Source organism: Misgurnus anguillicaudatus, chromosome 25 (genome assembly GCF_027580225.2).
Source record: "Misgurnus anguillicaudatus chromosome 25, ASM2758022v2, whole genome shotgun sequence".
Classification (NCBI taxonomy): Eukaryota; Metazoa; Chordata; class Actinopteri; order Cypriniformes; family Cobitidae; genus Misgurnus; species Misgurnus anguillicaudatus.
This window is the reverse complement of record NC_073361.2, coordinates 9,294,805-9,308,855: the sequence shown is the minus strand read 5'-3', so window position 1 is coordinate 9,308,855 and position 14,051 is coordinate 9,294,805. Positions and strand designations below refer to the sequence as shown.

The window sequence follows — 14,051 nt, the reverse complement described above, 5'->3', positions numbered from 1 at the left end:
GTCCACACGGTTTTCCTAGTTTATATTTTCCAATAGTCCCGGTGATTCAGGCTCATATGTGTATATGTGTGTGTTTTGCAGGTCACGATCAAGAGTTGACCCACTGCTGTACTCATCCCACACAGCGCCTGGTGGTGACCTCATCCAGGGACACAACCTTCCGCCTCTGGGATTTCAGAGATCCTTCCATCCACTCGGTGAATGTCTTCCAGGGTCACACAGAGTGAGTCACCCCATCTCAAGTCTTGTTGCTAGGACATTGAATGTGATTTAAATATCACATACTCAAAATTTTACCTCTGCATTTAACTCACCCGGAGCAGTGGGCAGCGGTCACAGCAGTGCCCGGTAGCACTTTGGGATAAGGTGCCTTGTTTAAGGGCACCTCAGTCGCTGCCTTGGTCTTGAGAATCGAACAGGTGACATTCGAGTTACAAGCCTGACGCCATTGCTAGATGGTAACTAGGTGGTTTTTAATTGGTCTAAGTCAGAAGAGCTCACGGCTCTATGCTATTCTGGTTTCTAAATATTGCTGTGGTTGGTGTGATATTCATTTGTAAAATTTATTAAAGTCAGATGGATCAGTCATCCTTGTAGTGCAAACTGTGCGTAATGAGTTCCTGATGTTTATAGTTCATAAGGATTAATTGGACTATTATGAAAATAGCAGCCTGAATGTCTTTGTTGCACTCATTCATTCTAACCACTAGATGGCAGTGCAGGATTTGCAGATATTTCATAGTTTACATAAACTCTCCACATTCAAGTTTCTTCAAACTTTCCTACATCAGATTTTATTTGGATCGTTAATTTCTTCCCTTTCGTTTCTGGAACAATCCCCATCATGCATAACGCCTTTCGCTGGCCATAGTCTGGGTTATGTTTTGATGTCGTGTAAAATGAGTTGCCTGGTGTTTAGTGGTGGTTAAGGCAGATATGAGGAGGCGCTGAAGTCTTTGATTACTGAGGATTACACGCCGCTCATTATGTTCAAGGCCGACATGTATAATTCTGTCAGATCCCGGCTTAATGCTCTCATATAGACAATTCGTGTAATGAGATTAGTCTCCGTACTAGTGCACGCTTCCCACTGTCAGCCGCTCTGTGCAAAGTCAATTACTGTCCTTAAGTCTCGGTGAAACGACAGGAGCCATTCGGATATCTTTGCTTGGGGGCTCAGTGTTTGGATCTTGCAGATTTCTGATGATCGAGACTGTAGATTATCTGCAACTTTATTGATTATAAAATTTGCCCAGTAAGGTACGAGAATGCAATATAATGGATGTACGATGTGGAAACATATGAGTAGTCAAAAAGCATATCTTATAAATTGAAAACATTAAAGGCAGGGTGCATGATTTTTGAAAAACACTTAGGGTGTCGAGCTGAGTACCAAAACATGGAGTCCTGCACGGGTCCATTTTTGGAGACCCTCTCAGGTCCGTACCCGCAAAGTAATAATATCAAAATTAAATCCGCACCCGCCCAGAACCATTAATATTTGGCCTGTTACCCGACCCGCACACGCATAAATCACACACACGCTAAAATCATTCAAATTAAAGTGCTTTTTTATGTACAGCTGCCATAGTTAAGAGTAGTTAAGAGTAGTGAGTGATTTTCATTTTTGGTGTGTAATGAACATTTCTGACACAGAAAGCCGCAGGCTATATTATCACCTTAAGGCTGAAGACAGACTGCACTGTTTCGATATAATGATAATTATCCAGCTGTTTATGTTGACTAAAAAAGAAAGAAAACTTAGTTTAATGATCACACGTGTGTTGACTGCCGGTACCGATACTCCTGTGTGTGTGCTTCGTAAGGCCTCATGTCTGAGGGAAATACACTCACCTTAAGGATTATTAGGAACACCTGTTCAATTTCTGCTCAGTTACTGTGATTTTCACGCACAACCATTTCTAGGGTTAACAAAGAATGGTGTGAAAAGGGAAAAACATCCAGTCTGCGGCAGTCCTGTGCCTCATTGATGCCCGAAAATGCCTTGTTGATGCTAGAGGTCAAAGGAGAATAGGCTGACTGATTCAAGCTGATAGAAGAGCAACTTTGACAGAAATGACCACTCGTTACAACCGAGGTATGCAGCAAAGCATTTGTGAAGCCACAACACGCACAACCTTGATGCAGATGGGCTACAACAGCAAAAGACCCCACCGGGTACAACTCATCTCCACTACAAATAGAAAAAAGAGGCTACAATTTGAACGAGCTCACCAAAATTGGACAGGTAAAGACTGGAAAAATGTTGCCTGGTCTGATGAGTCTCGATTTTTGTTGAGACATTCAGATGGTAGAGTCAGAATTTGTCGTAAACAGAATGAGAACATGGATCCATCATGCCTTGTTAACACTGTGCTGGTGGTGGTGGTGGTGTAATGATGTGGGGGATGTTTTCTTGGCACACTTTAAGGCCCCTTAGTGCCAATTGGGCATCGTTTAAATGCCACAGCCTACCTGAGCATTGTTTCTGAGCATGTCCATCCCTTTATGACCACCATGTACCCATCCTCTGATAGCAACTTCTAGCAGGATAATGCACCATGTCACAAAGCTCGAATCATTTCAAATTGGTTTCTTGAACATGACAATGAGATCACTGTACTAAAATGGCCCCCACAGTCACCAGATCTCAACCCAATAGAGCATCTTTGGGATGTGGTGGAACGGGAGCTTCGTGCCCTTGATATGCATCCCACAAATCTCCATCAACTGCAAGATGCTATCTTATCAATATGGGCCAACATTTCTGAAGAATGCTTTCAGCACCTTGTTGAATCAATGCCACGTAGAATTAAGGCAGTTCTGAAGGCGAAAGAGGGTCAAACACAGTATTAGTTTGGTGTTCCTAATACTCCTTTAGATGAGTGTATACGAGCTATACACTTTGGTAAATAGATGTGAAGAGCGTTGCATTGTGCAGACGTGTGGGTGAGCAAGGCGGACGTGGGAAGAAACGTGTGAGAAGTGGTACTGTACCTTTAGTCTGCTTTGTGCTAGGCTTCGAAGAAACCTGCTTGCGCTTTGATGAGGCAACGCTTGTCATTGTTTGCGAGAAACGTACATACCTTTCTTTACATCCAACAGTACACAGCATCATGCAAATCATAGGGGGCTGTGTTGAATTTGAGTCTACATAGTAGATTAAAAAGGCACAAAACTTTTTTTTTGTAATATAACACCTTTAACAGAAAGGTTTTGACTTTTTCACTCCTTTCAGGTATGTTAGTGCACACCTCATAGTGTAAATGAAGTGAAGATGGGTGTTACCTGAATATGACAGTAGCGCTGTGCAAATCATTTTTACCCAACTTTTCTACTGTTCGTGCAGTCTGTGGGCTTTGTTTGTGCAGTGTGAGTAGTTGTAAAAACTAACAGCACTAAAATCATATAATTAATTGTTTTGGGTTATTAAATTCACCTGCCACTGAGCCCTAAGACATTAACCCCAGTTTATATCCTATTGACTTCAGAAACTGGTGTGGCATGACTTCAGAAAAGTATTGAGTAGCTTCTTTGTTGCGATACTTGTTGCGACAAGTGCTTGTCCTATTGCACAGAGATGTGCAATTCAGGGCTTGACAGTAAGGATGGGATACGATGCTGACGATATATTGGTCTAGGCCTGAGGGTGAGGGTTCATTTTTAGGTTAACTGCAATATATGGGGGAATAGCAATGCCCTGGCAAGAACCTCAACGCCTCCGTGAGTTTTGCATAAATGTATAAACACCTGATTTGACATGGAAATGTATTGCAAGACGTAATGAATGAGATCTTTATGGGGAAAATAGGTTTATTTATAAGCGTGCATGAGTGTTTCTGTATGCAGATGTGTGTGTGGGCTGATGAGACAGCTGTTGGGTGTAATGAGTGGCGTACAGTACAGTGTGTGAACTGATTGAGTCACAGGTGAGAGAGAGAGAGAGAGAGAGAGAGGTAGAGAGAGAGAGGGGGGGGTTGTGTTGTCAGTAGGAGTGAATGCTCTGCTGCCCTGGGACTATAAGATAAATGAGCTCTGCACCAGTCCTGGCAGGAGCTAAAGACCTCCTAAAGACCAAATGCACACTCGCGCACTTACACACCTTCCGACAGCCTGGGTTTATATTCATTCATGCTGTGCACACGGGAGACATGCATGATTTGAGTCGGGCGTAATAAACCTCTGTGTATTCTCAGTATTTTGGACTCCACATGGCATCACACACATTTGCTTGGCTGTCTAATGCCACCTTCAGACTACACAATTTTGGCACAATCCGTTTGACGTAGGGTGTTGTGGTGATTTGTAAACGCCAACGGGGATAGGAATCAGTCGTTTTATCTTGTGTAGTGTGTCATGACACAACACCAACACCACATAACTGGGATGCTTCATGATGTCTCAGTGGAAAAACTGCCATGTTTAATTTTTCCGGTCCTCTGTGACGGGTTGTCAGAACTGTGACGTTGACCAATAGGAACACCGAAGCTCTTCCGTACATTGTATTCAACACTGTGAAATGAAGAGACATCATGGTATTCGTGCTTTAACTCTCTTGTTTCCGGACGTCAGATGGTACTTCTGCCTTCCCAATGACATCACGCGTCATTAAAGACGTGAGAAATTGTACTCCCAAATCAGACACTAATGCACTATTCTATGCCATTTTCTAGTATAAGTAGTGCAAGTAATGTGTTCACATGAAAAATACCAAAAAAAGAATGTGCACTTTAACTCTTTCCCCGACAGCATTTTTTTTTTTAAGTTGCCAGCCAGCTCCAGCATTTTTTATGATTTTCACAAAAGTTGAATGCCTTCCAGAAATTGTTCTTCTTTAAATATATAAACATACAATATATAAAATAAAACAACAGGCTTTCAAACAAAAAAGTTGCATCCTACCTTCATTTGTTCTCTTTTTATTGTTTCTCAAATAAGGGTAGGTTTCTCCAAAAATACAACATTTTGAGCAAAAACTGAGATAATTGCATTTTTGTGAAGGACTTTTGATAGAGATTAGATTCAGAGTGATCCTCAAAAGGTCTTACTGCTTGACCTGAGGGGTTGCTTTTGTGTTAAGTTGGGTAGAGTGCCACATGGTGGATAATAGCGGAAATATGGATTGCAGAAAAAGTTGTCATTGGCAGGAAAGCGTTTTCTATTAATTGACAAGTTAACATGTCAATGGCGGGGAAAGAGTTAAGGGCCAATCTCATTTCTCTGTCTTACCCCTTCTCCTTTGTCTTCGTCTTCCCCTTGCCCCTCGAGACCGAGTGAAGGGGAAGGGGCAAGACACCACTCAATTACCGTTTGCGTCACCTTCCCTTGCCGCTAACTGGCTTCTACGTAAACAGACAAGCGTTTACACAAACACAAAAGATGCCGTCGTCTCAGGTTGTGGTATGAGCTGAGCTCAACGGTCACGGCTTTGCTTATGTAACATAAGAGAGGGGGGGCTATCAGATGCTGTGGGAGCAAAGTCGCCTCCGGAGTTGGTTACATTTCAGTCTGACACTTACTGAAATAATGTTGAACAAAAGAAATAACAATGACATTAAAAGAACATTGTAGGGATTGACCGATATGGATTTTTTTCGTGCCGATACCGATTTTTGTTTCATCGGCCTTAGCCGATGACCGATACAGGCTGCCGATTTTCTTGAGCCGATATTTGGAGCCAATACTGCTTTTGCTCACTTAATTTACATCATAAAAATAACACGATGATGCCAAATGTTACAAGTCTCAATTTAAAAAAAGTAACATTTATTGAACTTAAAAAACTATATTTAACATAGTAAAAACAGGTGAGGGTGCTATGGAACCATGAACTGCACTCTCCACAATGACGAGGAACTATCAGCAAAGGATATTGATTTCTAGCACTTTACTACTACAAATATATATATATATATGAGTGGTTTCCCGGACAGGAATTATCTTAAACTAGGACTAGAGCTTAGTTAGGAAATATAACTAGTTTTAACAAACATGCCTGTTACTGCACAGGGCACTGATGTATTTTAAGATATGTTGAAAAGAGATGTTATTATTTTGGACAGTTCTTACATTTATTTTTTCCAGTTATGATCAGCTGTTAGGCTGAGCTTTCAATGTTGTCATGGAAAGGTTAGTTGTTTTTAGTCACGTGACCTGCAGTAGCTTGCAGCTTCCAGCACTCTGTCTGTAAATAATGCTGGAAAAAATCGGCAAACACAGCAGCCACGTATCAGCCAATGCGATGCCGATACACATAAAACTCGCAAAAATCGGGCCGGCCGAAATATCGGTCTATCACTAGAACATTGTACAAATTGACTTGGTAAAAAACATTATGAGGTGGTTTCCTGGACAGGGATTAGTTTAAGCCAGGACTAGGCCTTAGTTTAATATGAAATATAACTAGTTTTAACAAACATGTCTTACTAAAAACATTACCTGTGTGCATTTTGAGGCAAAACAAAGGACACAGATGTATTTTAAGATATGTCAGTGCAAGTTGTTTTCAGTTTGGACAACTCTTACATTTATTTTAGTCTAGGACTAGTCTAATCCCTGTCCGGGAAACCGCCCCTTTGTGTTCCATTTGGGATGATACTACTCTTCTAAAATTCATACACTAGGTGGGTGAGTACATCATGCATAGTTTAAGTGATGATCTTTGACTAACGTCACAGACCCTTGAAATCTCTCACAGATGAACAACACCACATTTGATGAATCTTTTCGAAGACACAGCACTGGGATATGTACAGTAACTCTTTGACATGTGACAGTACGTTATGTACGTTCCTGACGGAGGCCGTTAAACTGTCCGTACAGTATTGTGAGGGAAGTTCATCTCAGTTGTGTAGTACAGCTGACATATGCCTGACTCACTCCAATAACCCACATCATAGGGACGCACCATGAGCGCAGCATTCCAGCATATGGACACTTAGATGAAACAGTCATGCCTTTGCCCACTGTTTTCTGCTGTTCGCAGCATAAGTGTAGGAAAACTTTCAAAAGTGCCACTTTATCCCTATAGGAGTTAGATTATGTTTATCCGTGATGTTCTCAGTGGTGATTATGGTAAGCGTAGTGTGAACACGAATGGAAAGGCCCCTGTAGTGTCGTACAACACCATGCATCTAGGTACGCACAGGATTCGTTATCTGACAGACCGCGACAAAGCGTGATACATTAAGAATGTGTCTATTAATTATTGCTTGTGTCAAGATCAGCAACAAACTAAGTTATGGTTAAAGGAAACGTCACCGCACAACTTTCCTTCCTGAACCAAAACTAAAGCTCAGCTTTTGCTGCAGCTCATCCAGTTTCTTTTCAGAAATGTAATTCAATGTATTCCCTCTTTGTTTCAAACTCACCAGGATATGTTCACGTCCTCAAAAAGCGATGCACTCATGTCTATCAATTCCTCTGTCAGAGGATCTTTTTGAATTTCCAGCACTGTCCAGGCTTCACTTGACTTAGACTTGGGTTTGAAATATATGGTCTTGATACTTGAACTCTACCACAGGTATTGTGAATCTGTTATAGTATGTAAGCACTCAAAAGGATAGCAGACAGTGCCAAAACATCATCTACTGATCATCTAATGATGCTGCAAATAAGTGACACGGTACAAATAAGACATGACAGATGGGTCGCTGAACACAGAGGTCAAAGCATTCACTCCCATCTTCCACTGCAAGGCATTTGCTGTCTGAAACTGTCACAAGTGTGTTTAAGACAGAAAGTGGGGGACACACCTGCTGTCCCTGGTAACATGTCGCGATGGGTTTCTCACTGGGGAACGATCACAGCTGATGTATCCTTTGAGACAGATCAGGTTAATGCTTGCTGACAAGCCTACCATAGTTCTGCGTCTCTGTTAAAGATCTGGGCTGGTTGCCAAAAAGCTGTAGGTTCGAGCTCCAAATAGGTTGATCAATGAACCAGCACCGTTGTGCCCTTGAACAGCAGGACACTTAACCTCGGGTTACATCATGAGGGCTGAACCTGTAGTGAGTAAGTGTCTTTGGATAAAAGCAGATGCCAGAATATATCATTGTACCCCGTTACACAAATTCATAATTTCAACTATGTGAACATTTTGCGATCAGTTACTTTCCCTTACGGAGTTACAAACCTACATAGACCTGTTAGTATTCTGGTGATTTATAATTTTTTGTAGTTTGGGAGCTGGACAGCACCCATCCAAAGAACAATCTGGAATATGATTGTTTCCGTTTTAGGACTGGGTTGCCAGATCTGCATAACAAAACTAGCACAATCACATTTCAGAACTAGCCCAATGACCATATCCCAAATACCAGCACCCAATAAAGAAAATTCTTGGGGGGGAGAGGCAAACAATGGCAACCGCCCAATTCTGCTGCAAAACTACAGACTTGGCAACACAGTTTTAAGATGATACCTTGCCTTCATTGTTTTGAGGAGTTTATTACTCTATACCCCTGAACTGGATCTCTATTAAATGCACACACTCCCCTTCCCCTAATGAGTCCCGACCTTCCTTGTCAGTGGTCTCTGGGGAAACCGAACATTCCCAAAATATCATTTGAGTTGTAATAGGATTTTAATCAAGCTTTTAATCTATTATCGGCCCCACCGCTACCCCCACCTCTGCTTTCCGGTGGCAACCCGCAATGTCAGAAAGCGTTTCCACGCTTCACTTTAGATGTGAACTGTGCCGGAGCGAGCCGAGCAAAGCTGTTAAGTACGGCCAGACCCAACCCTAAATCCTTAATGCAGCGGAATTTAGCCCCTAATTAAACCTTAATATCATGTCAATTCAAATTAGCGCGGCTGGAGGCGAGCGGAGCAAAGACTCCGGCCCTTTCCTTTTTTCATTTCTCTCTTGAGACGAGGGAACACAAAGAGGAGAGAAATGTCAGCGGGGAATGACGTGATAGATTAGAAATATTAAGGTCCATTAAATGGAAGTGTGTGCTGAGCGGAGCAGTTAAATGTGCGCTGTGACCCTGAGGGTTGCTGACTTTCCTGCTGTTCGCCCAGACTGTCTCGAATCCCACACACATACACATCTCGCTGCCTCGTTCTGCCCAGGCTGCTGGAGCTCTGTGCCCTGTACTGGGGCAGAGGGTGGTGTTTTCGACCAGGGGAGAGATAATTTCATCATGGGGATAATATCATTTGTTGGGAATATTCAATTTCAAAACCATTTCAAGCCTTGCAACGCTTGTCATCACAGAAGTTACATGCTGTGTTGTGTAGAAAGTCTTCGGATAGCATGAGGTGTTATCCACTTTTGGGACTTTTGCTGCATTCACGTCATGTTGTAGTTAGGTAATTACGAGATGACAGCCTGTGATGTTCTACTTTGAAATGTACGTCAGGTCCTCAAAATTATCCATTTCTTTTTGACGGTTTTTAAAATGACGACTCTCCTTCTTCTTCAAGAGGTGACTCCCCTCCCTGGGGCTCACGAGATAGTAAAGTGTCCATCAAATGCACACTTTAAAATCTTGCCAGGAGTAATAGGTCATCTCGGTACTTTTGACCTACTGTTTTACAAATACCATGAATTCGGACATACTACTCGTCTCGCCTACTGCTTTTCGCCTACTATATAGCAGGGAAGTAAGCAGTTCGGACGCAGCGTATCTTTCTTTCGAGAAATACTTCAGTGCTGAGCTTGTTACTTTTAGGTCTTGCCATTTTGCTGATGGTTTTCATTCAAAGTCACTTACTTCACCTCACACTACACTTTTATTTGAGGGACAGTCCCTGCTGGAGCAATCTGGCATTTGGAGTCTTGCTCAAGGACACAAATATTTCAAAGCACGATTGGGATCTCAGTTATACAACATTTTAAAACTCAGCAACAACAGTTCCTGGGCTACTCCTGATCAGAAAAAATGCTAAAATTATGTGAACAGATGAGATCCTTAAACTAGAGGTTTTCTCGAATCCAAAGAATGTACCTGACCTGAAGTGACCAGAATCACCTTTTACCCGAACCCGAGGTGCATATATGTATTTTTTAAAGAAAGACCCAACCAGAGAAAAACCCAAGAAAATTATACTCTAATCAAACCCAGTGGCAATTTTTTCTACTCGACTGGACCCGAATGTAAACAGCACCGAAATGTGGGCAGTCTGTTGCCCCTTATGCACCAGTCAGAAAGAAACCCCGTAGGCCTCGCAACCAATTCGGCCAGCTGCTCCATTTGTTATCTGACGATGACAGCAAGGTAACCACTAAAATGTACATTCAAAATTGATTGACGGGTCTGGCTCAATGAAAATTAGCCTACTGCCAGCCACAGGATGTTGCAAGCGCTCTTGGCAAACAGGGGGCTAGAAAAGGATTCGATGCACATGTGCAAGATACTTCAGGTTTTCTTGGGTTTGTTTAGCAAAAACACATTCATATTAAATTACCCGAGGCCCCATGTCGCTGATATTATACTTGACCCATGTCTGAGGCACACGTGAAACTTTTAGACCTGGACCCACTCAGGTCTCGGGTCGGACCTCGGGTTTTTGGATCTAAGTGGACCCGGGAAGACCTCTACCTCAAACACCATTATTTCTAGTACCACATAACAACGCGTGTTCGTTTTTACACATAGTTCTTTGCTGTTTAGTTTGTTGAAGGTGTTTTTTGTGATTGCAGCACAGGAGATTAAAGTTGTGTCTCTTTATTGACAGACCATTATTTTTTTCAGCACTGTGACGTCAGCCGTTTTCACTGTGGGGGACAACGTGGTGTCTGGAAGTGACGATCGCACCGTCAAGGTGTGGGACCTGAAGAACATGAGATCTCCGATTGCTACCATCCGCACCGACTCGGCTGTTAATAGGTAAGAGTAGCAGGTTAGCGAGGTGTAAGAACGGCTTCCTGAGGCTTATTGTTTCTGAACACACGGCTTGTTGTGGAAACTTCTGCGAAGTTGAATAACTTCTTTAACAGCTTGATAAATTTACATTTATGCATTTGGCAGTATGTGTGTTCCCTTCGAACCCATGAACTTCTGCGCTGCTAATGCAATGCTCTACCACTGAGCTATAGAGGGGTAAAATTGTTAGCTTTTAGCATATTGATACCACAAGCATATAAATCTAAAAGCAAATAATATAAGATCCTAACTAAAATTTCTATGAAAATATATCTCCAACTTTTTTGTGAGCAAGGGCTACACAATGAATAAAACAATCTGGAGAGCTACTTTTTGATATAGTCTACTCAAACTTAGTTGTTTTATTTGTTGATTTTATTTTACTTGTTGATATGTTTTAGTATTGTTAGTAATGTTAACAAGCTAATATAAAAATATGTAATAAATAAACAATTACAATTGAGACTGTTAATAGAATGTGCTTTGGCGACCCCTGTATTAGGGTAATATTTCTAAATGGTAGATTGTAATTTGATTCATTTCATATTTGGTTTCTTTTTTTATTCATGTATACTTCTCAGTATTTTTGTTTCGTTTATTGTGCAGGATAAGCGTCTCAGCGAACCAAAGAATCATTGCTCTACCGCATGACAACAGACAGGTCAGGCTATTCGACATGAATGGGGTTCGTCTGGCTCGCCTTCCACGGAGCAATAGACAGGTACATGAGAGAGAGAGAGAGAGAGAGAAGCCTTTATTCTCTTTTCTTGCTTCATATTGGTCAAACTCTTTATGCACCAGATAGTATGTTTGAATGCATTTCTGTCAAAAGCCTAGAGGATTGCCTAAAAATAATATACTGCATTGCAATTCAAAGAAATTTACACACACATTGTACAAAACAAAAATAAATGACTTTCATTTTGAGTAATTATTGTACTGTGTATACCATCCTACACATTTTACTAGGGCTGTCAAAAGATTAATCGCGAGTAATCGCATACAAAATAAAAGTTTGTATAATGTTTTTGTGTGTGTATTGTGTGTAATTATTACATATATAAATACACACATACATGTATACATTTAAGAAAATGTGTATTTATGTATAATTGTTATATATATATATATATATATATATATATATATAATTACACACAGCGCAAATACATATATTATTAAAAAAAACTTTATTTTGAATGTGATTAATATTTTGACAGCCCTACATATTACTTCACTGATCAATTCTGTTAAAACATACATGAAGTATTTTTTAATTTATTTTTTTCTGTACAGCATCAAAAAATATCTTACAACCCAGCGTTGGGTCAGAAATGTACAAACTCAGCCACTGGGTTAATAAACCCAGAAAATGTTTGTATTTGACCTAACGATAGGTTAAAACAACCCAGCATTTTGGATTGAAACTAAACAGCACAGGTTAAATTACAACACAACAGGTTGGATTCATCCCTTTTTGATTTTAGATAAATTGTTGCAACAACCCAGCTTACAAAATGTAACGCATATGACCCAGTCTCTAATAAAGATTTGTGTTTTGTACATAAAATCTATGGAGGACTGGGAGTGCAAAAATTATGAATAAATACATGTACAAATAAATATATAAAACAAATATAAATAAGTATTGCAACTTTGATTTTTTTATTTTTGTATTAAAATATTTTGAAAACATTTATTTATTTCTGTATGTAATTATACATTTTTTATTAATTGTTTTATTAATTTCCACATTTATGTATTTATTTATGTTTTAATGTGAACATTTTAATTATTTTTGTATTTATTTATTTATACATTTATTTATTTATTTCCACACACATTTATTTATACATTTCTGTGTCTAATATGTTAATGAGGAGGGGGCGTGTTTTTCTCCAGCCATAGCAATGGAGCACAGAGTGGCAATGCTTGTGTAGACACGTGTACTGAGGCCACAACAGTCACATCTTTTACTCTTACAAAATGACACGCAAGGGAAGAGCGTGGACGTGATTTTGAGTGTAGTGCAAGTGAAATGAATTTTGAGAGAGGTGGGCGAAATGGCAAAAATCACCGTATAAGTAATTTAATATCACTGTTTTTGTATGTATTTACAGGATAAGCATGCATATTCTTTACCCCGAACATCGCGTTATAAACATCCGTTCGGGATTTTTGCACACATTACAGAAACCGCATCTTTAACAGGTCAGGTAACAGACAGTGAGACACGATAGGGTGTGCAAGTGAAATAATCTAGTACACTGATCATATTTAATAAACGCTAAATGCAGCTGAAAGATCATTGATGGAGCTTAATGTCGACGAGGATTGTGCACGATAAGGCGAAAAACCACACGCACTTTCACTGATGCACACAAACATATTGAATATTGTGTTTGAAACGTGACTGAAAGTCATTTTAACATTCACGTTTGCTAATTTTGTATAAACAACGCGTGATGTGATCATTCATGTGCCTGAAATACTGTGCCGTCGTGGGCTCAGTCTTCTCTTCCAACGTGCCTCAAACACCAGTGCAAGTTGCAACACACGACCCGTCCGGACACCTCCTCCTATCAGCAGGCAAATGTTCTGGGTTTAGTTTCGCATTAAGCGTTTTATCCGTAGCAAACCAACACGAACTCTCCAACCTACCCCGCCTCTGCAGTGAATGAAATGCCTCACAAATTTTGGAGCGTCTCTGTCATAACTCCTTATGTAATGCAAGAGTGCACTCAAAATCACGTCCACGCTCTTCCCTTGCGTGTCATTTTGTAAGAGCAAAAGATGTGACTGTTGTGGCCTCAGAACACGTGTCTACACAAGCATTGCCACTCTGTGCTCCATTGCTATGGCTGAAGAAAAACACGCCCCCTCCTCATTAATATATTAAACATGGAAATGTATAAATAAATATGTGTGAAAATAAATAAATGTATAAATAAATACATGTGGAAATAAATAAATTTATAAATAAATAAATGTAAAAACATTAATACATAAATAAATAAATAAATGTGGAAATTAATAAAATAATAAATGAAAATGAATAATTAAATTCAGAAATAAATAAATGTTTTAAAAATATTTTAATACAAAAATAAAGAAATCAAAGTTGCAATACTCATTTATGTTTGTTTTTTATATTTCTCTGCATATTTATTTTTGTATTTA

The 14,051-nt window shown here is 40.1% G+C and overlaps 1 protein-coding gene across 5 annotated transcripts in view; it reads left to right on the top strand.

Moving 5' to 3' along the window:
• The window catches only part of wdr37 (WD repeat domain 37), a 40,512-nt gene that overhangs the window by 24,486 nt on the left and 1,975 nt on the right, over window positions 1-14,051 (top strand). For all 5 annotated transcript variants that reach the window (XM_073864077.1, XM_073864076.1, XM_073864074.1 and 2 more), the window contains 3 exons: window positions 82-223; window positions 10,701-10,835; window positions 11,478-11,592. In XM_073864077.1, the coding sequence (XP_073720178.1) occupies window positions 82-223; window positions 10,701-10,835; window positions 11,478-11,592 (392 nt within the window). The remainder of the gene's footprint in view (window positions 1-81; window positions 224-10,700; window positions 10,836-11,477; window positions 11,593-14,051) is intronic.